This window comes from Hippichthys cyanospilos, chromosome 20 (assembly GCF_059441005.1).
Source record: "Hippichthys cyanospilos isolate Australia breed blue-spotted pipefish chromosome 20, RoL_Hcya_1.0, whole genome shotgun sequence".
NCBI classification, from domain to species: Eukaryota; Metazoa; Chordata; class Actinopteri; order Syngnathiformes; family Syngnathidae; genus Hippichthys; species Hippichthys cyanospilos.
This window is the reverse complement of record NC_142388.1, coordinates 10039657-10061511: the sequence shown is the minus strand read 5'-3', so window position 1 is coordinate 10061511 and position 21855 is coordinate 10039657. Positions and strand designations below refer to the sequence as shown.

The following is a 21855-nucleotide window of genomic DNA, read 5'->3' as shown; positions in this document are numbered from 1 at the left end:
GGAAACAATCAGCACTTTTGGAGCATGGGCTGGAACATTTTGAGATGCTGTGGAAAGCAAGACCAGAACGTTTTTGGCATAGACCAGGGGTGTCCAAACTGCAGTTCGGGGCCCATTTGCAGCCCGCCATCCGCACTTTTGCGGCCCGTTGCCTATGCAAACACAAATTCTTATGGAAACAATCAACATTTTTGGAGCATGGACTGGAATATTTTGAGATGAGATGGGAAGCAAGACTTGAAGGTTTTTGGCATGGACCAGTGGTGTCCAAACTACGGTTCGGGCGCCATTTGCGGCCCGCCATGCACATTTACCGCCATCGTCGGGATGGCCATTTTCTTTGATTCTGTCAAACTCTTTAGAGAGGGCCAAACGTTGCGAATGGGAGCTTTGGTTACTGTCAGCCATTTTCACTTCCTGTCCGGGAAGCGACGACATCACCAAATGACTTGCGTACAGCAACAATACATTGTTTGTGCGGCGATTCATCTGGGCTCATCCGGCACAAAATCCAATGCTTTCTCTTTCTTGTGTTTTGTTAGCGGGGCCACGTGACATCATCGCCCCGATTCCCGCACCTGACTTTTGTACTCACGCAGTCAATCAGGGTGACAGCAATTATGGGCGTCACGCGGCCGGCGCCGGGAAACTTTGAGGGTGCACATCCATCAGCTGTGTCCTAATGGGGTGCCGGGACTCGCCACTCTCAATTTAGGGGCTCCCTTTCATCAAACACACAGGTGGATGGCGCCCCAGGCAAGGCATGGCTATTAGCCACCGGGTTTCCCGAGAGCCCACGATTGTGCAAAAACTCTCCAGTCACGTGTCAAGACAACTTGGAGCTCATCAAATCATTCTTTCTGAAATGACGCTGCTTTTGCATTTTACTGGAGTGACTTCCTTGAAGATGTTTTTTGTTTTTTGGAGGGGGGGGTGTTGATGGGAGGAGCTAGAACGTTTTTTCGATGTGGTCTAGAAAAGAGGTGTCAAACATATGGCCCGCGGGTCGGTTCTGTGCCCCGAATGGGTTGAATCCGGCCCGCAAGATGAATTTGTACATGGCGGACGAAGTTGTCAAAAATGTTTGTAAAGTGTCAAGTTTTGTTGAATAAAAGAGTAGATGGACAGTGATTCATATCGTGATATCCAAGACGTCCAAGACGCACGTCGATTTGAAAGTATGCTTTCCCCGTCAAAATGTATGCGTCCGGGACGAAGGCAATTGAGAGCACTGTACAATATATTTTTTGATATATTTTAACATACTTGCACATTCACGAAGGACATGTCTCATCGTTTCCCACATACGGAAAGATTGGAAAACGCAAATATGATTCCTTATTGGGGAATACTTACTGTAGTACTATGATAATTGTTATGAATTGTGGTTTTTTTCACTCAAGTGTTTAGAAATGAAGTACAATGAGTATTTAAAGTGCATTTGCGTTTTATTTCAGACAAAAAAGTGCTTGTTACACGCAGATGAGGTAAGACCTGCCACTGTTTTCATTTCGTTAAATATGTTACTTTATGTTAGCGTAACTATGTCGGCTAATTGAGATCTCCCTCGAGAAAATCTACAGGATCAGAAGGTTGAAAGCATAAAGGAAGTACTTTAACCCCCGGGGAGTAACAATTTGAATATCCTGGATAGCTGAAATATGTGCAAACATACAATTATTGTGTATTTTAACACAATAAGTGTAACAGTGTTCCAGGTTTGAGGTTTCCATTGAGTGTACAGTACATAAACATGTTCAAGATTTCCTTTTTTCAAAACGACGTAATGTCGTTTTGTTTTTTTTTGGATGTCATAGCTGCTTTGTCACCGACGTTTGCGGTTCTGCTGCTCATTAGGGGTGGAGCTATACAGACCTTCGCGTCTCTCACCAAAATACAGAATCTCGGCCCTCTCGACTTTCACTTCCTGCTTGGCATGAAAGTTTTTACGCATCGGAATCTTCGCAGTCTGCGTAGATGCCGTCCTCTGACTCGGCTTTCACTTGACTGAAGGCGCTGTTTACCTTTAACGTTTTCTTTTCCGAGACTAGCTCAGCTTGCTGATTGGCTGTCTTGCCGGGGATGAAATCACGCCCCTCGGTTTCCTCCTCCCGGTCCTCACCGTCGTCCGATTCAGCCTCGTCCTCGCCGTCGGCGGACTCGGGTCCTCGGTCCTCGGATGCCTCGAAAGTTTCCTCCTCGTCTTGATCGTCGTCTTCTTGCGGTCGGTCTTCGTCGTGCGTTTTGTTGGTTTCCTCGTTTTTGGTTCCCATCTCATCCGGATCTTCGCCGTCGCTCACCTCGAGATCTTCATTCGGATCGGTGTCTCCTATTTCTGTGTTTTCCTTGTTTTCAGTTTCCAGCTTCGTCACATCATCTGGACCTTCATTGAGCACCTCGGGTTCTTCCTCCTCTTTTTCCGATGATTGCCTTGCGTCACCTTCTTCATTCCGATCGTCATTTTCAGTTGGTTGGTCTTCTTCGCTTGCTTTGTCGTTTTCCTCGTTTTCAGCAAGTAGATCCGTTACATCGTCTGGAGCTTCATCATTAATCATCTCGGGTTCTTTCTCCTCTTCTCGAGATTCGAATTGCTCATCATCTGTTATGTCTTTGACTTCCTCGTTTTCTGCTTCTGGATCGATCTCATCTTTCGGTCCTTCGTCATTGGTGACCTCAGGTTCGTTCTTATTTTCAGAAGCTTCCAAAGTTTCACTTGTTTCATTCTCTTCTTGATCACTGCCTCCTGTTTCATCACGTTCCTCGTTCTCTGTCCCACTCTTGTCATCTGCACCTTCGTTGATTGTCTCCTCCAGTTCCTCATTCTTCTCATTGTCACTATTTAAGGCTTCATCTTCCTCAGACTCTCTTTCCGGATCTTCTTCAGCTGCTTGCGAATCGTTGCTTCCAGCCCCCTCTTCATCACATCCATCTAATGCAAACTCTGTGGAATCATTACCCGTTGTTTCCTCTTCATCCATTTCTGCAGGTTCTTCAATTTCTGCCTCTGGATCTTCAGACTCGGTTTCTTTCACAACTGCATCTTCGTTTTCAGAGATGTTCTCTGATTCTTTTTCAGACATTTCCTGGCTAATGGCCCCATCCTCATCTTCTCCACCGTCACTTGTTACAGTAGGAATTTCTTCGACTGAATTTTCATTGCCATCAACTTTGTCTTCTGGACTTTTGCAGTCGGCGGTCTCATCTGTTCCTGCTTCAAATGGTTCTTCTTGACTGTCTTCGACCCCAGGATCGGGATCTTCTTCTTCACTTTGCATGTTTGTTTGGTCATTGTCCATGGCTGAATCATCGTCATCGCCACTTGAGGCGCTGCCATCATGTTCATCTCCGCTGGTGACAGGCGTCCCCTCTTCACCATCAACTTCTTCAGGTTCATGTTCACTCTGGGCTGTCCCAGTTTCACTCTCATCTTCAGCTGTGGCAGTGTCAGCAGCCTCATCACTCATCTTTTGGTCTTCGTCCACGGCGGCATCATCTGCAGATCTGTCATCATTCTCAGGGACTGTGTTGTTTTCATCTCCGACGGTGCCAGGAGTCTCCTCTTCACCATCAACCTCTTCAGATTCCGGTTCATTCTGGGCTGACCCGCTGGCACCTTCATCCTCAACTGTGGCGGTCTCAGCAGCCTCGTCACTTATACTTTCGTCTTCGGCCACGGCATCATGTGCAGATTTGTCGTCATTTTCGTGGGTGGAGTCCTCGTTATCATCTCCACTCTGGGGAGGAGTTTCCTCATCACCACTGACTCTTAGGTCTTTGTCATCCTCTGAAGTAGGGTCATTTGTGGCTGCCTCTTCTACATCGTCATTCTCAGCTCCACTTGTGGCAGGAGTCTCCTCTTTACTGTCCACTTTTCCTTCTTCCTCTTCCTCAGACTCCTGTTCACTGGTTGCTGAGATGGTGGCATCTTGTGCTGCATCCTCAACCGTGGGGGTGTCAGCAATGCTTTCACTCATCTTGTCAACTTCTCCAGCATCCTGATCTGTATCAGCTCCATCTTCATTCTCAGCTCCACTTGTGGCAGGAGTCTCCTCTTCACCATCGACATTTCCTTCTTCCTCTTCCTCAGGTTCTTCTTCACTAGTTGCTGAGACTGTGGCGTCTTGTGCCGCATCTTCAACTGTGGTGGTATCAGCAATATCTTCACTCAACTTGTCAACTTCTTCAGAATCCCGATCTGTATCAGCAACATCCTCAACTCCACTTGTGGCAGGGGTCTCTTCTTCATTAACTCCTTCTTCAGCTCTCTCAGATTCACCGTTACTCAAGCCTGTTTCTTCATTTTTGGCGGTTTCAGAAACCTCTTCACTCATTAGTTCATCTTCTGCAGCATCCTGATTCTCAGCAGTTTCGTCCTCATTCTCAGCTTCACTTGTGGCAAGAGTCTCCTCTTGACCACTGAGTTCTTCATCATCATCTTCTTCAGCAGCCGCTTGTACTGCCTCCTCTTCTGCGCTTTCAAGAACGTCCTCACTCGCTATCTCATTTTCCGCATCTTGTGCACCATCATCTGCAGATATCTCATCATCTGTATTTGCGTCCTCATTCGAGTTTGTCACTGTGGATGACTCATCATTCTCTTCGTCATCTCTTGCCCCTTCTTCGTCTTCCTGGGTTTTCTCAACATCAGAAGCTGTGATGGCGTCCTCTTCTGTTGCGTCCTCGTTTTCAGCCATGCCGGTGTCTGTACCTTCCTCATCCTTCATGTCGCTAACTGACTCGTCATCATTTGATTCCATTGCAATAGCTGGCTCCTCATTCTCATCACTGCTTGCGGCAGGAGGCTCCTCTTCATCATCTACTTCGTCTTTATCTTCCTTGGATTCCTGTTGACTTGTGACTGCCACGTCAGCCTCTTGTGCTACACCTTCATCTTCTGCAGCTTTGCCAGTCATCTGCCCATTTTCAGCAGTTACCTCATCATCAGGATTTGAGCCCTTCAAGGTGGATGCATCATCACTCTCATCTCCACCGGCGGCAGATGTTTCATTAGCCAAAGCGCGGGCTGCATTTTCTTCTGCATCCGATTGTGAAAGGTCTGCAGTGTTTGACTCCTTTGCGTCATCTTCAGCTGCGCTGGTTTCAGCATCTCCACCCGAGACTGCACACTCGCTGTCTTTTGATGGGTCATTTTCAATCAGGGCTTCCTCCGTTTTATTTTCAGCTTCATTTTCACATTCTGGAACTGCAAACACATCTTCCATTTCTCCTGCTTCATCATTCACGACTTCTTGAACAGCACGGTCAAGGATCTGTCCAATAAGCGTCGCCGCTGCTGCTTTTGTCTCACCACTGGTCAGAAAATCCTGTGCACAATCATCCTTCCTCATCTGCAGAATCCTCTTGAGATCAAACTCCATGAGAACGGGGGCAGTACTGATGAGTTCTACCTCCCTCGTCTTCTTCGTGCACGAGTCGCACGGACAGTTGTCATCCTCGCTTTCACCGCGCTGGTCGCTGAAAACGGTGCTGGCGGCAGAATCGTCGCTTCTCCCCGCCCGTTTGGTTTTCATCCTGAGTCTCCGCCTCCTTTCGTCGGTCTGGGTGGTCGAAGGTCTGGACTTTGCTTCTTTGGGAGGTCTGGGCAGGCCCGCCCGACCTTTAATCTTACACAGTTCTCGATTTATACTGATTTGGATGCGCCTGTGGATCTCATCTCTAAGTTGGTTTATCATCCTGTCCAGCTGCTCGTTATCATCTATGTTCCACTGGTCTTTGAACTCGCTCATTGCGTTGACATAATGAGTCATGAACTGCTTTTCGATTTTGGTCAGTAAACTGAGTACCCACACGGGATCGGGGTCGTGGGATCGCTGTTTACTGGACTGCGCTGGACTCGCGGACCCGTCATCTCTTTCAAGCCTCTGACCAGTGCCTGAGCTCCTGTTTGAAGATTCGGGGCTTTCGCACAGTCCTCTTGGACTGTCGTTGCTTGGGATTGTCTCATTGGTTGATGGCTCTCCGTTTGGGAGATCTCCTCCCCCCGTCTCCTCATCCTGGTCCAGTGCCTGCGCTTTGCTTTGCGTATCCGTAAGAGCTTGTGGTTGAGTCCTACCGTCGCTGCTCTTTCCAGAACCCGTCGAACCACTGTTGACGTCTATGCCAGAGGATGAGCCCTGATTAAAATCTTTGTCAGAATGCCGCTCAGCTTTTTCTTCGGATGCAGGTTCATTTCCCACGGGGGCGCAAAGCCACAGAGACTGAAGGATCTCCATGAGCGCTTTGTATCTTTCGGATTTTTCGGATTTAGGATCGCTGTCTATTAACTGCAGCTTTGCCAGGCAATCGAAGAGACCCGCGGCCGAAGTACTCAGTTTACGCCCGTACGCAGGAGAAACCTCTGGCAAACTGTTGCATCTGTCCAGCTTCGGATTGAGAAGGACTTTCATCACCTGCACGGACGAATGGAATATCTTTGAGTCGGTGTCTCGACGATCATCCGTCTTTTTTTCATCTGCCGTCTTCTGACATTCATTGTCAGAAAGGCCGCTCTCCTCATTGAGCCCATTTACATTATTAGCAGCAGAATTGCCATTGGTTTCGTCAACCGCGTTGCCGCTGAACTCCTCCATATCAAACAGTTCTCCATCGGGCGGGATTTTATTTAGCCATTCGTTGACAACTTCGGTTAGGGAAGCGTTTGGCAGGCTTGACGGAACAAGGGCTTCATCGTCACCATCCATCGTCTGCGAGTCACTTTTCTTGTCAATTCTGTTCACATCGTCAGCATCTTTAGGACCATTTGGTGCCTGCTCATCGCTTACGTCTCCATTAGCTGAAGTCTGACAAATGTGAGGAATGAGTTTTGGTTGGTTGTCATTATCTTCATCTACTAAAATATCACTTTTCTTGGATTTGACTGACTTGGCTGACTCTTTACTTTTTCTTTCCAGAAGCTCAGATGTTGCTGATATTTTGGACTTGGACGACATGGCTGTGGATGTTCTTTGTTCAAATTCTTCAACTGCCATGACAGGAACGTCTGACTTCTTGGATTTAGCAGACACTTTTGAGATTGCACTTTCGGTTCTGTCATCTGTTCCTTCGTTGGGTTCACTGGAGTCTTTTCCTGACTTTCTGCTTCTTGAAGACGTACGCGATTTGACTGACGATGCACCTAATTTTGCCTGAATTCCTTCAACTCTGCTTCTGTCTGATAAATTTGATGTGCCTGACTTCAAAGTTGCATCTGACTTATTCGTCATTGCGCTCTGTGTTCTCACTTCCTCACTTTGTTCTTCAGCACATTCGGAATGAGGTGCTAGAGATGATTTGGATGCCCTGGATAACAATGAGACAACAGACTTGGATCTACTCTCTGCGTCATCAATGTTGGCATCATCTCCAACTTCTTCAGACTTCTCTGGTGCCGCTGATGATTTTGATCTCCTGGATTTAGCAGAGGTGCTGCTCAATGCTCTCTCCATATTCTCATGATAGCTTTCCTGCACCGCAAGGGAGGATTTGGACTTTGCTGAAGTAATCGACTGTTCTGATTTGGCAGATCTGGACGAGTTAGCTGAGACCGCGCTCAGTGGCCTCCCTGATGTTGTCTCCTCATTTGCAGCATTTTCTTCTGAGGGAACATCACATGTTGTTTCACTCCTCAGTGATTCTGATACATTTGTTGAATCGGCAGACGCTTTGCTTTCTGATCTCCCTTCAGATTCGTCTTGATGTTCTGACTCAGTTTCATTGGTTCTATGTATTGGCAAAGGTGTGGAAGTCTTTGACTTTGTAGGGCTTGCAGACAGAGCTGACTTTATTGACAGGGAGCTGGTAGCTCTTTCCGAAGTCACACGTTGTTCAGACACATCTTCTATGACGCTGGAAGCCTGTGAAACGACTGGTCTTTTTCCAGGTTGCTCCTCGTCCTCGACATTATCTGCGCATTCAGAGGCTTCTTCGGCAGGTCTATCAAGTTTGGACTCCTTTGTTCTCACAGATGAATTTGATGCAACCGACTGCCCGGAATTAATCCGTTCTTCAACATCAATTTCGGCACTTTCTATGCTGAGTTCACTCATTAGCTCCGAAACCTCTCTCGACGTTCCAGATAGACTTGCAGGTTTTGCTGATCTTATTGACGGGTTGCTCAAAGCTCTTTCAATAAGATCTTGACATGAAGCATTATCATCAGCTGAGACTTTGGATTGTTTAGACTTTGCAGATTTGGCTGAAATTTTGCTTTCTGATCTGCTTGGGACTTCTTCAGCCGCAACCTCAGACACGTTTGATGTTTCTGAAGCATGTGACTTAGGTCTATGAACTTCAGCAGAGCGTTTTGACCGACTGGATCGAGCTGATTTACTTGATTGAATGGAAAGCGAGCTTACTGATACACTCTCACTGTGTTCCTCCTGTGGGGACTCAGCTCCACAATCAGAAAGTGTACATTTGACTTCTTCGGTAACGACCTCAGTCACATTAGATGTCCCTGAAGCATGGGATTTTGGCCTGCGAACTTCAGTCGAGCGTTTTGACCGACTGGATCGAGCTGATTTACTTGATTGAACGGACAGTGAGCTTACTGATATGCTCTCACTTTGTTCCTCCAGTGGAGAATCAGCTCTGTGATCAGAAATGACGTCTTTGACTTCCTCTGTAACAGCTTCAGTCACATTAGATGTTTCTGAAGTATGTGACTCGGGCCTTCGAACTTCAGCTGAGCGTTTCGACCGACTGGAACGGGCTGACTTAATTGATTGAACGGACAGTGAGCTTACTGATAAGCACTCACTAAGTTCCTCCAATGGAGAATCAGCACCATGATCCGAAATTGGATCTTTGACTTCTTCTGTAACAACTTCAGTCACATGAGATGTTTCCGAAGTATGCGACTTGGGGCTACGAACTTCAGCCGAGCGTATCGACCGACTAGATTGAGCTGATTTACTTGATTTAACGGACAGTGAGCTTACTGATATGCTCTCACTTTGTTCCTCCAATGGAGAATCAGCTCCGTGATCCGAAATGGCGTCTTTGACTTCCTCGGTAACAGCTTCAGTCACATTAGATGTTTCTGAAGCATGTGACTCAGGCCTTTGAACTTCAGCTGAGCATTTCGACTGCCTGGATCGGGCTGATTTACTTGATTGAACGGACAGTGAGCTTACTGATAAGCACTCACTGAGTTCCTCCAATGGAGAATCAGCGCCGTGATCAGAAATGGCATCTTTGACTTCTTCTGTAACAACTTCAGTCACATGAGATGTTTCCGAAGTATGCGACTTGGGCCTATGAACTTCAGCCGATCGTTTCGACCGACTGGATCGAGCTGATTTACTCGATTTAACGGACAGTGAGCTTACTGATATGCTCTCACTGGGTTCTTCCAGTGGAGAATCAGCTCCGTGATCTGAAATGGCGTCTTTGACTTCCTCTGTAACAGCTTCAGTCACATTAGATGTTTCTGAAGTATGTGACCCGGGCCTTCGAACTTCAGCCGAGCATTTCGACCGACTGGATCGAGCCGATTTACTTGATTTAACGGACAGTGAACTTACTGATAAGATCTCATAGCGTTCCTCCGATGGAGACTCAGCTTCGTGATTAGCTACTGTATCTTTGACTTCTTCTGTAACAACCTCAGATGTTTCTGAAGTATGTGACTGAGGCCGACAAACTTCAGTTGAGCATTTGGTGTGACTGGATCCGGCCGATTTGTCCGAGTGAACGGACAGTGAGCTTGCTGATATGCTCTCACTGTGTTCCTCCTGTGGGGAATCAGCTCCGTGATCAGAATTCATATCTTTCACACTTGGTTCTTTCTCATCCCTGTTTGAGCTTGAACAAATGCTTGATTTAATTGACATGGCGCTTGGTGATCTCTGGCTTTCTACAAAATCGTCCTCCTGAGATATTTTAGAGGCCTCTGATTTTGCAGAGATGACACTTTCCGCCCTTTCTTCTATTTCCTCATTGCTGCCATTTTTTTGAGAAGCTTTAGACTTGATGGATACTGCAGAAGATTGGGACCGTCCCGTTTTTCCCGACATGGCACTGTGCGACCTTGTTTCCGATTCGATGAGGTTGGCAGGATTTCCCTCGACTTGCTCAGAATCGGGCGTTTGCTCAACGGCGTCTTCCAAATGACATGATACGCCGCTACCTGCTTCACTGTCGCATTCGTCGACTCCTCCGTCAGGAGCGTCAGATAATTTCGATTGGCAAGAATTCCTCGCTTTTACCGAATGGATTGCACTTTGCGGTCTATCTTCAGCTGCCTCTCTGGTGTCCCCACCAGCACCAGCTTCAGGAGTTTCTGATTTTCTTGACCTTACATCTGATGTAGTGGATACGACCGAAATGCTACACGAAGCGCTTTCTGTCAGGACCTCCTCGGTACAAGCATCAACATTAGAAGAGGAATCAGGAACCTCAGCTTCAGAAGACTTTCTGGATGTTGCTGACACAGCACTTGCAGATCTTTCCTGAGTAAATTCAGAAACGTTTGATGCGGAGGACCGGACACTCAGTGATCTTTCTTGTGTTTCTTCAGTTATCTTTGATTCACCTTGCGAGTCCACCTCCGACTGGTCCGACACGCTCAATTCGGCTTCGCTTTGTGTTTTCTGTCCAGTCTCACTTTGCTCGGCTTCATCGTTTTCTTTGGCATCCTTTTCCGCAGCTTTTTCCTCGTCCACAGGAGCCGATCCCTGAGACGTGATTGAAGTTTGGGATTTGGACGACAGGGACGTCTGAGGCCTTTCTTCAGGAGCTTCGTTTTCTGGTTGACACAGTTCCGCCTCAGACTTGACTGACGTTTGACTCAGCAGACTTTCATCAATCTCTGAGACATCTGATTTGCACTTTGTTGAGGCATTTGAATGAACTGACATGGCACTTTTGGATCCTTCCTCCCCTCCGTCTTCAGGTTCTGCATTTTGACTCACGTTTGATGTCACAGACGTGGCACTCTGCTGTTTTTCCACTTTCCCAGTTTCAGCATGGTTCTTAGATGTTCCGCAGTGACACGCGTACGCCTTTCTGGATTTCCTCATTTTACCCGAACGCTTCGTGTCACCGGATGCTGACGATTTCCTCGACATATCTGGTCCGACACCTTCTGTGGCCTCGTCATGGCCGATCGTGCAAGACTCAGCGCAGACGGTGCGGTATTCCAGAGTTTCGGAGGCTTCAACACATGTTTCTTGCTCCAGGACTTGTTCTGTGTTTTCTTCGCTGGATCTTTGAACTACGGTCTTCCTGGTGACCACCGTGTACGAGGACGCGCTTGAGCTCGACGTCTGGACACCACAACTGTCTCCTTGCGTGCCTGCCCCATTGGTCCAGATGTTGTAGCAGTGGGGATGGCGAGAGCATCGCGCATGCCTGTGCTTGTGCCGTGTAACATAGGCCTCCACAGGCTCATTTGCAGAAAGGTTCTCAGAACCTGAGCAGCTTCTGTCTATGCCGAGCTCCTGAAGGTGCTCGCCGGCCCTGTTGGAGGACTTTTTAACTTCGGTGGACCAAAGCAAAGTTTCGTCATTGTCCAGGCGAAAGCGCACTTTCATCTTCATGGACAAGCTGCCGTCTTTGTTAACGCGGACTTGTTTTTCTACGTCGTCGTCCGGCGTCTCGTCGGCGGTTGGAGGAACGGAGCCGGCGTCGTCTAGCGATTCCATTCCATCTGGAAGTGATTTTTCTGAAGATGCCGAATGCCTCGTGGATCGGTTGGCTGATTGAACTTCTTGTGTTTGTTTTGGGAGCAAAAGAAAGGCAAATCAGTTGCCTTGGACTTCTGATTGAACATTCAAGTCGATCTCCTACCTTCATCGCCGCTTAATGGCACCTTTGCGCTCAGCTTTGGCAGCTTGTCTTCGGCGCTTTTACGAAACCTCTCCAGGATGGATGGATGGGTAGGCTCCCGTCCCACGCAGACCAAGACGTTGGGGCAGTGCATGATGCCGTGCACATTTTCCACCTGAAACCCAACACAAATTGTTTATTTTAACAAAAGAAGAAGTCTGAAAGTAGATAGAGCTCCTGGGCCACGGATACAAGATGGGAGCGAGGCGAAACCATAAAAAGTTTAAGTTGGACTCATCACCCGAACAAGAAAAGACACGAAAACAGCTCCTCATCTGGCAACGCAGCTGACCCAATTGACACAATGCATTTCCTAGTCCCTTACACTAACCTTAACCCTTCTCCAAACCTCAAGCAAAATCCAGTTCAAACCTATAGTCGAAAAACAAGTTTTCGCCCTCAAAAAGAAGTCTGAGCAGCTTCTGGGTCCAGCAAAATGGTCCCCACCAGTGCAAGAGGTCCCCACAAGACAGCAAAACCTGGAATATGGTCCCCAAAACTACAGGCAAACACACATACACACACGTGTTTTTATTTATCAGAGTGATGACATTCAATTGACAAAATACATTTCTTATTCCCTAAATCTAACCTTTACCATCACAAAAGATTGCTTAAGCATGACCCTTACCCTAACCTAAGGCAAGTTCCGTTTTCAGCTATACTCAAAAAGCAAGTCTTGACCCCCAAAAAGAGGTCTGAACCTGTCCAAGAGTTCCCCACAAAGACGGTGAAAGTCAGGATTTGGTCCCCACTTTGTGGCAAAACCCCAGTGCACACTCACACACTTAGGCATGCCCTTTTTTGATGAAATGTGTTAATAGACGTATTTTTCACTCTGCTTGGCGATTAGGGACAGACTGCGAGCCGGAGCTCCGACTAGACAATTTGCTTGTTGAATGCTGTATTAGAAGGTTTTTTTTTGGAATGACTACTTTGGGGTGTCGCTAGCAAAATAAACGTGTGTGTGTGTTTATTCCTGAGCCAATCAACAAACTTCCCCATATACTGCAAATTCATTGGTCGTTTGAACAGTGTGATTTTTCACCTTAAGCCCCTACAGAAAAGAACAGTTGACGCTTGTGCTCCTCTCCTCACGCCGCTGATTGGATCTCATCCCTGCCAAAGATAAATGTCTTAATCCAGGATAATCCCGGGAACCCTCGCAGATGACGGCGCAGTCCCGCAAGACGGGCTTAGTCAGCACAACGGCAAGCTTTGGCATGTGAGTCCGGAGGTGCCGCAACGATGACAGACAGGCGTTTGTCTTGGCGGCCACCCTCAGAGTATTTTTAGGGCTTTACTGGATCCCGTCATGTGATTGGCACACACGGCGCCTTGACAACCTTGTCGTCTTTATCGGAGGTCGCCAACCGGCGGTCCCGGTACCGGCCGCAGCCGAAATCATGATGTTGGAATTGTTTCAGTTTATCACCTAACTGTTCATTCATTTGTGCTTTGTTTGGCTTTGCACTTTGTTCTTTGGCGCCGCCTCTGGCCGCTGCCGATATTACATTTTGGAGTGAGGAAGAACAGTGTGGCTTCTGTTGAGAGTAATCACAGTCGGTGACACACACGTCCCACAAGTGTCAGTGAATTGCACTTTGTAAGAATGTTGTCATTTATGATAATATGCACAAAACTTGCTTGTTGATCCTGTTTTAAATTCTGTACAAGTTTTTTTTTTTTTTTTTTTAGAGTGCATATAATGTATCATCCATGTCACAATAAAGCAATTTAAAATATAATCTCTTTACTTAACAGAAGATGAACACGATTGGCTGGCTCCAGTCGGCATAATGACTTTGTTTCGTCCGGACAAATTTTCCCACGACTCCGAGTATGACATAATTCATTAAATACGCCTCTGAAACGTAATTTCTGACAGCCGTTTTGTAAAAAATACTAATTACATCTCAACCATTGGGACTTTTTTTTTTTTTAGAAACAATTAATTCAATGTAATTAACTCGTAAAGTTACACTTTTACTTTATGAACTTTAATAGTTATATTTTTGGAACAAATCAAATAACATTTTGAGTTAAACAAGCATTTAAAACTAATAATATTATATTCTTATTACAGCTAATACTAGGATCTCTAGTGTAATTTTACATGGATGAAAAATGTATTCATGAATAAAGTGAAACAGAGATGAAAACGTAGATGTAAAAGGTCACCACTTCAGACTTCCTATTTCTATTTTCTTGGTTGTGTTTGTACCTTCATTCAACTATGAATTTAATATTTAGCATGAAATTTTACTTTAATATGTGCACCATTAAAGTTCAATATGTGACTTTTGTGCGTTTGATTCGAGTAAAGGTGATGAGCACGGTTGTTTTGAAAAGAAACTGTGGCTAGTCTGCAGGTCCCCAAAATGACCGCTAGAGGCCTCTGTTTGACTTTGTTCTCATCACGCCGTTGAAACCCTTTGAGTCCATTCTTTTTGCAACAGCGGCCGGATTTCGCAAGAAGTTAACGCATGAGGCCGATCATTTACCTTCCGCTTTCTTTTGTTTTTATTTGTCACGGGTTTTTTCAGTCCCATTGTTTTAGTTTGCTCTTTCATCTCTCGAATGGAATTGCTTGAAAACAGACGCCGTCTACAGTATAGTCAAATGAGGTAGAAGCAATGAAGGCCTTTAATGCGGCCCACGAGATGCTTTTGGAAAGTATAAAACTCCGATGAAGATGAAAAACTTGAAATGTTTCATGATTGATAGTAATGTTAATGTTTTATGATTGATAGCGATGTTTTACGTATTTGTTTGTTTTATTAAATTTGGACAGTATTAAAAAAAAAGAATCTGAAGTTGTTGTTTTAAAGTCATACAAATATATGCCAGGGTTTTATTAGTCCGGTTCACCTGTGAATAAATATCACTTGATCCAATCGGCGAACTGGCGAATCCACCTCACGGGCTTACCTTGTGTCCGTCCAGAGTGTAGAGCCTCCGGACGCGGTACTGCATAAGCTCGGAGACCTCCTCCAGGAAAAGGCCGAAGCTCCTCAAGCCCTTGCGTTGCAGCACCACCGTCTTCCTGAGGGACGGCTCGCTGTTTTTGATCAGGACCAGCTTCTTGGCCCGAAGCGGGTTTTCCTCGGGCCTGCCGGGCCTCCTGCGCTGATGGTGGTGCTGGTGGCGGTGGTAGGGACACAGAGGCGATACTTGCGAGCGGAGCGCCTCCAGGGCTCTTGCGTGTCTCCACTCGGCGCACAGGTAGCACGACTGGAGCGCGTCCGGGTGGGGGATGCGCGGGAGCCCGCAGGAAGCGGGGACGGCGCTGAAGCACTGGTAGGCGCGTTTGTGGGAGGACATGGCTGGTGCGAGGTCAGGGCAAGCTATGCGGGTGTAGGGGCGCCACGGAGCCTCCGCGTGTTCCTCTGGCCGGGCCGCGCCCTTCGATCATCTTAGCCTGGAAGACCAGATAGCATCAGAAAGATTCCTCCTATTCATTTGTGTCCGCTTTTGTGTGGGTTTTGTCTCCGCAAAAATAAAGCATCCCAAACGCATCGAACAACAATGGACAGACTATGATGTCATCTAGTGTGGACACTAGGACTTAGTAGGGTTGCTCCAATGTGTCAAGACAGAAACCGAAAAACAAATAACCACCAAAATGGACACATAGGCTATATGTAAAAGAAAAGCCCTTAACATCATTTTGCTTCTAAAGAAGAATGATCATTTTATTGTGCAAAATCTGAACAAATGATACATTTTTATCTGTATTTTTCGCAGATTTAGAAAAGCTCTACGGCAGGCGGACAAAACTTTTTTTCCTGAGCGCTGCTTATAAAAAATGTGAGACATTGTCTACCATCCAAAAATTCGTTACCCCTTTTCAGAATTATCATTGCGAGTCATGTCAAAATGTCTTTTTGTATTTAAACCCTGGGCCGCCAAAATGTGGATGGTGGGCCAGAAATGGCCCTCCAGCCGTTGTTTGGACACCTCTGCAATATAGTGTATATAGCATTTATTTATTTATTTATTTATTTATTTATTTATTTTATGAGCCTTTCAGGCCATATGAAATGTCATGTCAAAACGTGTCTTTCGTATATGCCCTGGGCCGCCAAAATGTGTATGGCGGGCCAAAAATGGTCCTCGGGCCGTAGTTTTCTGCTTTATAGTATAGCGCAATTTATTATTAACTAGACTTTGTTAATTATTTGTTAACTAGGCTTTCAAGCCATGTCGAATGCCATTTTTTATCTATTTCTCGCCTGGGCCACAAAAAAATGAGTAGGGGCCCACAAATGGCCCTTAGGCCAAAGTTTGGACACCACCTGCTTTAAAGCGAGCGACTGCAATTTTTCTTTAAATCAGTGAAAAAAAAACGTTTCTCTCTTTGCTCCTTATATGGATTATTGTATTATTACGATGATTATTATTGTTAATCTGTTGTGTTGCGCGCGGCTTCCATGTAAACGGCGATAACCGATCACAAATCCCCCAAGGTTCCTTTCAATAACCAGCTTAAGTATCGGCGAAAGCGTCGGACGTTAGCCGCTCGTCAAACGTCGGTGCCCACCATCCGCCGGGATTAGGGCTACGGGGCGCCAAAATGGGCAGAGAAAAAGAAACGTGGCAACGCCACAAAGGCGACAAGTAAAAAAAGGGATTTCTTGACGCCGGGAACAAAAGGAGGATTTGATAGAAATAAAAAAATAGGCCAAGCTTGACTGACACTTTTAAAGAAAAGCTTTAGCTGTTGTTTGCGTTTGGCATTAACGTCTCGCTAAAAATAGCCGCGTTGTTCCCGACGCAAACGCAAAGATTCCCTTTGCGCTTACGTGGCGCCGTGCCCGACGATTTATGCTAGCGAGTTAGCTAGCAAGTTTTTTACTTATTAAACACTGTAACAATAATAACGAACAACAATGACATGTAGTTATTGGAAAAAGAATCGGCTACATCAATAAATTAGGAATGTATTTGACACTTTTAACTCATTCCATCCCAAAGATGTGTTTTTTTACGTTTTTTTTATGAGTTCAGACTTTCAATTTCGGGTATTTATGTTTTTCGATTGCCATGTATTTTGCTAATGGCGGGTCGAAAAATGGCTGGTAGTATGTCGACCGTTACTTTGGATAACTTTGAATCATTACTTTTAATGATATGTTTTACGTTTTTTAGCTAATAGTTCACATTGGCTAACAAAGCTCAGCTGTGTGACATTTGTAATCTGATCATTTACCATTTTAATATATTGATGATGGGTTTTGACAAAGTATTAATAACGTTGCCCAGATTAGTTTTGAGGTTTTGACGAAAATGGGAATTTTCCACATTTTAAAACCCCTACAAAACCTTCCCGAAAGAGAATTAAATGTAGAATTCGAACATGTCACTGTTTGACTTTTAATTTTCCCAGACATAAGTCTTATTGCGTAAAAACGCATCACGTTTCATAATCTGATCATATCGCATATTTGAATCATAAAAATACGTCTTCTGTGACTGACTTCTTTTTTTTTATGTTCATTTTGATCTCATAGCCACCCGCTCGTTGGACAACACAGTAAGAAAAAAAATCTTCAACACCGGCCAACCAAAAAGATGGACACAATGTCAACATAAGTTCTTCCCGACGAAAATGATACATCTAAAAAGACGTTCTGCATCAGAGACCACACCATCCCTGGCGTTTTGCCGTTATCCCATCGAAAAAATGCCGTCAATACTCACTTGCTCCACGTCCATAATCCAAAAGCGAAAAAAGTTCCATAGAGGACATCCAAACGTCTTTTGGCAGGCCGGTTTGCAGTTTGCGTCCGTCCTGCAGCGCACCTCGGTGCTAATCACATGCACGAGGAGGCTAAGGATAGCCTGGAAAGCCTGGAGGATAATCGCTGGCAAGATTGGACTGAAATCTGCTGGACACGACTTACTTGGACCGCCTGCGTTGCGTAAAGACCAAGACGCTTTTAGCTCAGGACTTCATGGTGGTAAATTTGTCTCGTCGATAAAAACGTCGCTGAAAGAAATTTCACATTTGACTCATCCCGAATATGCGGCCACTGAAATAAAGGCATGAAAGGTTTTGCAGAGGAATGACTATTAACACCAGTTGCTTCATGTTCCAATCCATTTGCTCTTAATTTGAAAATAAAAATACCGTGGCTGTCGGGACATAAAAAGCATTCCATTCTGGTTGCTGATACCTGCATAAACTCTGTTAAAGAGCTTGAGTACCTAAAGTAATCAATTATTTCAGTACTTATTATTTAAAGTAACTAATTACTGTAGGTACAAAAGTAATTAAAAGTATGTATTACTTTAGGTAATAAGTCCTGAGGTAATTGATTACTTTATTAATTAACTAAATTATTTTATTAAATTAGTATTTAGTCTCTTGATTACTTGAGTACTGACGAATTTAGTACCAGCCATTTTAGACCCTACTTTGGTCAAACGGCTTGAAAAAAATGAGAAATTATAAAAAAAAAAAATTATATAGGGGCCTGGGACTGAATATCTGGACTCTTACAAAAAAATGTAAAAAATGGCTTTAGGATGACAAGTGCTATTGAGTCCCCACATTCACTCCTGACTACTTCTTTACAAATTAAAAACAAAAAAAAATATTAGGGTAAAGGAGAGTGAAAACTCGAACGAGTTAAGCTTTACAGCATCATACACGAGTCCAACATTCAGAATACGAGTCTATTCTCATATTATTGTTTTATTACAACTGCTCTTATTGCCCTATTACTGTTTGTATTGCCTACCATTGTCTACTTTACGACTCGCTCTATTGTGCCGAATGTAATACTGCTCGGTGAAGTGACCAGAACAGGAATTTCATTGTGTAGTAGCACTATGCATATGACAATCAAACTCTTGAATCTTGAACATTCTGACTCGTGCGCCTGTGTTTAGGTTGGGGGGGCGCAGTGGGGGGCTCGGTCTCCTGAAGGACAAAAGGGAGCCGGCCCACAAGAGGTCAGGCCTTATCAGAGGCCTCCAGACCGGCGACATGCCCTCTCCTCTCCTCTGCTCAGAGACGCGCTCAATCAGCGGGGGCCGCCTCGCGCCACGCCATCTGTCCGCGGCCTTAAGGAGCCCGATGGGCGGGGTACGCGCTAGGTGGGCAGATTTATGATGTCCTGACTCACCGAGGGGCGAAAATAGCACAAAGGAAGACCCCCACCCACTCGCCGAGACTCGTGTTGAGTCACCCGCCATTACGTCGCTCTCCGCGGGTGATGTTTGCTCAGGGGACCGCTCACAAGTTTGCCAAAAGTTGGGGACCTACGGGATTCCCGCGGGATGCGAGTCAACTGTACGTTGAATCGCCGGATTGGAACGCTATTGGATAAAAAGTTGAGGGCAGACGGGAGCGGGACTCCTGCGACAGGTGGGATTCCGCTGGGATGTCAGTCAACTCTGCCGCTTATCGCGGGATTGGGATGGAACAGAGAACAGGATTATGCAGAAATATTATTAGTATTATTATTCATTTATTATTTATTTATTTTTTTGTGGGAGTGTGTCACCCTGTAATATAGACCATGTGAAAAAGTTTAGATGGATTTACATTTAATCAAAGGATCGGTACGGAACAGGATATAACATTGACCGGAGTGGACAGGAACAGGATTCTGCAGGAGAAAGAAAAAACCTGGAGAGATGCACAGTGCTGAGAGTGTACGCTTATGGAAAGAAAACCTGGGACTGGTACAGGAGCGGGAGTCATTCTGAAGTGGAACAGAAGTTATTTGCAGATGGATAGGACAGGATTATATTTGAAGTTTTTACTATAGTCGGATGGGATTTTTTTTCTGCGGCAGTTGAATAGGACAGGAGTGAAAATCCACTCCCGTGCCACTCTCTAATACACACCTTTTTTTGTAATAGTTTGACTCCTCCCAGACGGGTGGTACTGCGGCCGACGGTATTGTGGAATTTATTAATTAGTAGGCCACTGCCTGTTTTGCGGGGATTGCTCTGTGACGTTTTGTTCCAGCCGTAGCTGCGTGAAAGCGGACAATACTGTCAATAAAAACGCATTGCGTCGTATTGTCAGTGTGAGGCCGACCGGATTGCACGTTTCCGTGACGCGGGGACCACAAGACAAAAGCTGCTCTAGTCCTGGGCATGTGCAGTGCGGCTTAGCTCTCCTAGCTAGCTGGCCTCAATTCAACCATCACAAGTAGTTAACATCTACAAGCGGCTAAGCTTTGCACCTTGGCCGCTCAACACGCCCGTCACGCTCGCCGCGATACCTCAACAAATCAATGACTTGTTTTTTTTTGTCAAGTGTTTTAAAGGAAGGTTTAAAAATTGCCGCTAAGTACTAAAGTAATCAATGACTTTAGGTATATCAACAAATACTAAGTTACTTTTTTGATTATCTTTGTAATGTAATCACTTTTGTACGTAAACACCTATATATATATATATATATATATATATATATATATATATATATATATATATATATATATATATATATATATATATATATATATATATATATATATATATATATATATATATATATATATATATATATATATATATATATATATATATATATATATATATATATATATATATATATATATATATATATATATATATATATATATATATATATATATATATATATACAGTATAAATAATCTTCACTCCAGTAGCTTGAGACAGTATAAGTAGTTTTGAACAAAGAAACAAATACTTGTTACCTCGCGCAGGACTGTAGCCTATATGTGAGAGAACCTGCAGCGCTAATCCCACAGTAATGAGATTGGCACGGCAGCAGATAATGAAATGAGTCCAGCGCTGCTGCCGCTGCCGTTGCCGCTGCCGTCGCCGTTGCCGCCGCTGCTTGGAGTTTGGCCAACGAGGGAGATACTTTGCACTTTCTCACTTTCATGCCAGTGCTCAAGTTCACGCTGCAGACAAAACAAACAATGTCGATGGATTACTACACTGTGTGTGCGCGTGTGTGTGTATACAAGTTAAGGTGTTGTTTGCGTTTGTTGAGGTGGAATCAACATATGTTGCTGTGCTTGTGTAGTAAAAATGTATACACGCACCAATAAAATATAACATTTTGCTTTGCGTATGCAGCAAGATTATGTAAATTTCACTTCCGTGTTGTACAAGTAAATATGAATCTCTATTTTCCTGAAAAAAAAACGAACACGAAAACTTTTTGTCAGAAGTGGGATTCGAACCCACGCCTACAGAGTAGACTACGACCTGAACGTAGCGCCTTAGACCGCTCGGCCATCCTGACTTGTGGTGCAGCGGCCACAAATTAACAATATAAACATACAGGTCCTGTCACGACCGCATATGTGCTTGACAATAAATAATTTTGTGAGAAGTTAACGCATAAGGACTTTAAGAAGTCCGGAAAATTTCGGAAGGGATTAACAATACAAACATATAGGCCCTATTACGACCCCAGTTAGTGTGCTTGATAATTAAAAAAAACAAAAAAAAAAACGAGTGATTTTACGAGAAGCTAACGCATAAGGACTTTAAGAATTCATCGTGCCATTGGCTGGTTTTTTTTTCTAAAGAAAATTAATAGCTCAAGCTTTTTGTTTTCTGTCATTTTACGTTGAGAATTAAGCAGAAAAGGCAACATGACGAATTCATAATAAATTAAAAATTTCTACAAAAAAAAACACTGTCTAAAATAAAAGAAATGAAAAGCACAATATGGTCCTGCGCAAAGTGAGCAGACTGGGCTTGCAGAGATGAAGAAAATGTTGGACCTAAAATCGACCTTTGGGTAACTCTGCCTTGAAAACATCTAACAGTGAACAATTTTTTTGCCTACTGTTTACAAAAAAGTTCCATACATGTGCAACATATACACTTGTAGAGACTAAGAAAAAGTGGACCTAAAATTGACCCTTGGGGAACTCCGCTTTGAAAATATCTAATATTGTACAATATCATGACATATTATTATCAAAAAAATTTTTTTCAAAGTTTTGAGCCCAAGTCGATCCAGTTTCCGTCGGCCAGAAGCAAAACATCGCCTATTGT

At 44.6% G+C, this 21855-nt stretch overlaps 1 protein-coding gene and 1 non-coding gene across 2 annotated transcripts; both read right to left on the bottom strand.

Annotated features, from left to right (window-relative positions):
• Positions 1-1429: 1429 nt before the first annotated feature.
• Positions 1430-15153, bottom strand: rp1l1b (rp1 like 1b). The gene is made up of 5 exons (XM_088403963.1): positions 14761-15153; positions 11791-11944; positions 9725-11698; positions 8476-9019; positions 1430-8280 (listed from the first exon to the last, which is right to left on the bottom strand). The coding sequence occupies exons 1-5, from the start codon at positions 15151-15153 to the stop codon at positions 1947-1949; spliced, it is 9399 nt and encodes a 3132-aa protein (XP_088260089.1). The 3' UTR covers positions 1430-1946.
• Positions 15154-21008: 5855 nt separating this feature from the next.
• trnal-cag (transfer RNA leucine (anticodon CAG)) lies at positions 21009-21091 on the bottom strand. The gene has a single exon. It is a non-coding gene; the product is annotated as a tRNA-Leu (tRNA).
• Between the last annotated feature and the right edge of the window lie 764 nt (positions 21092-21855).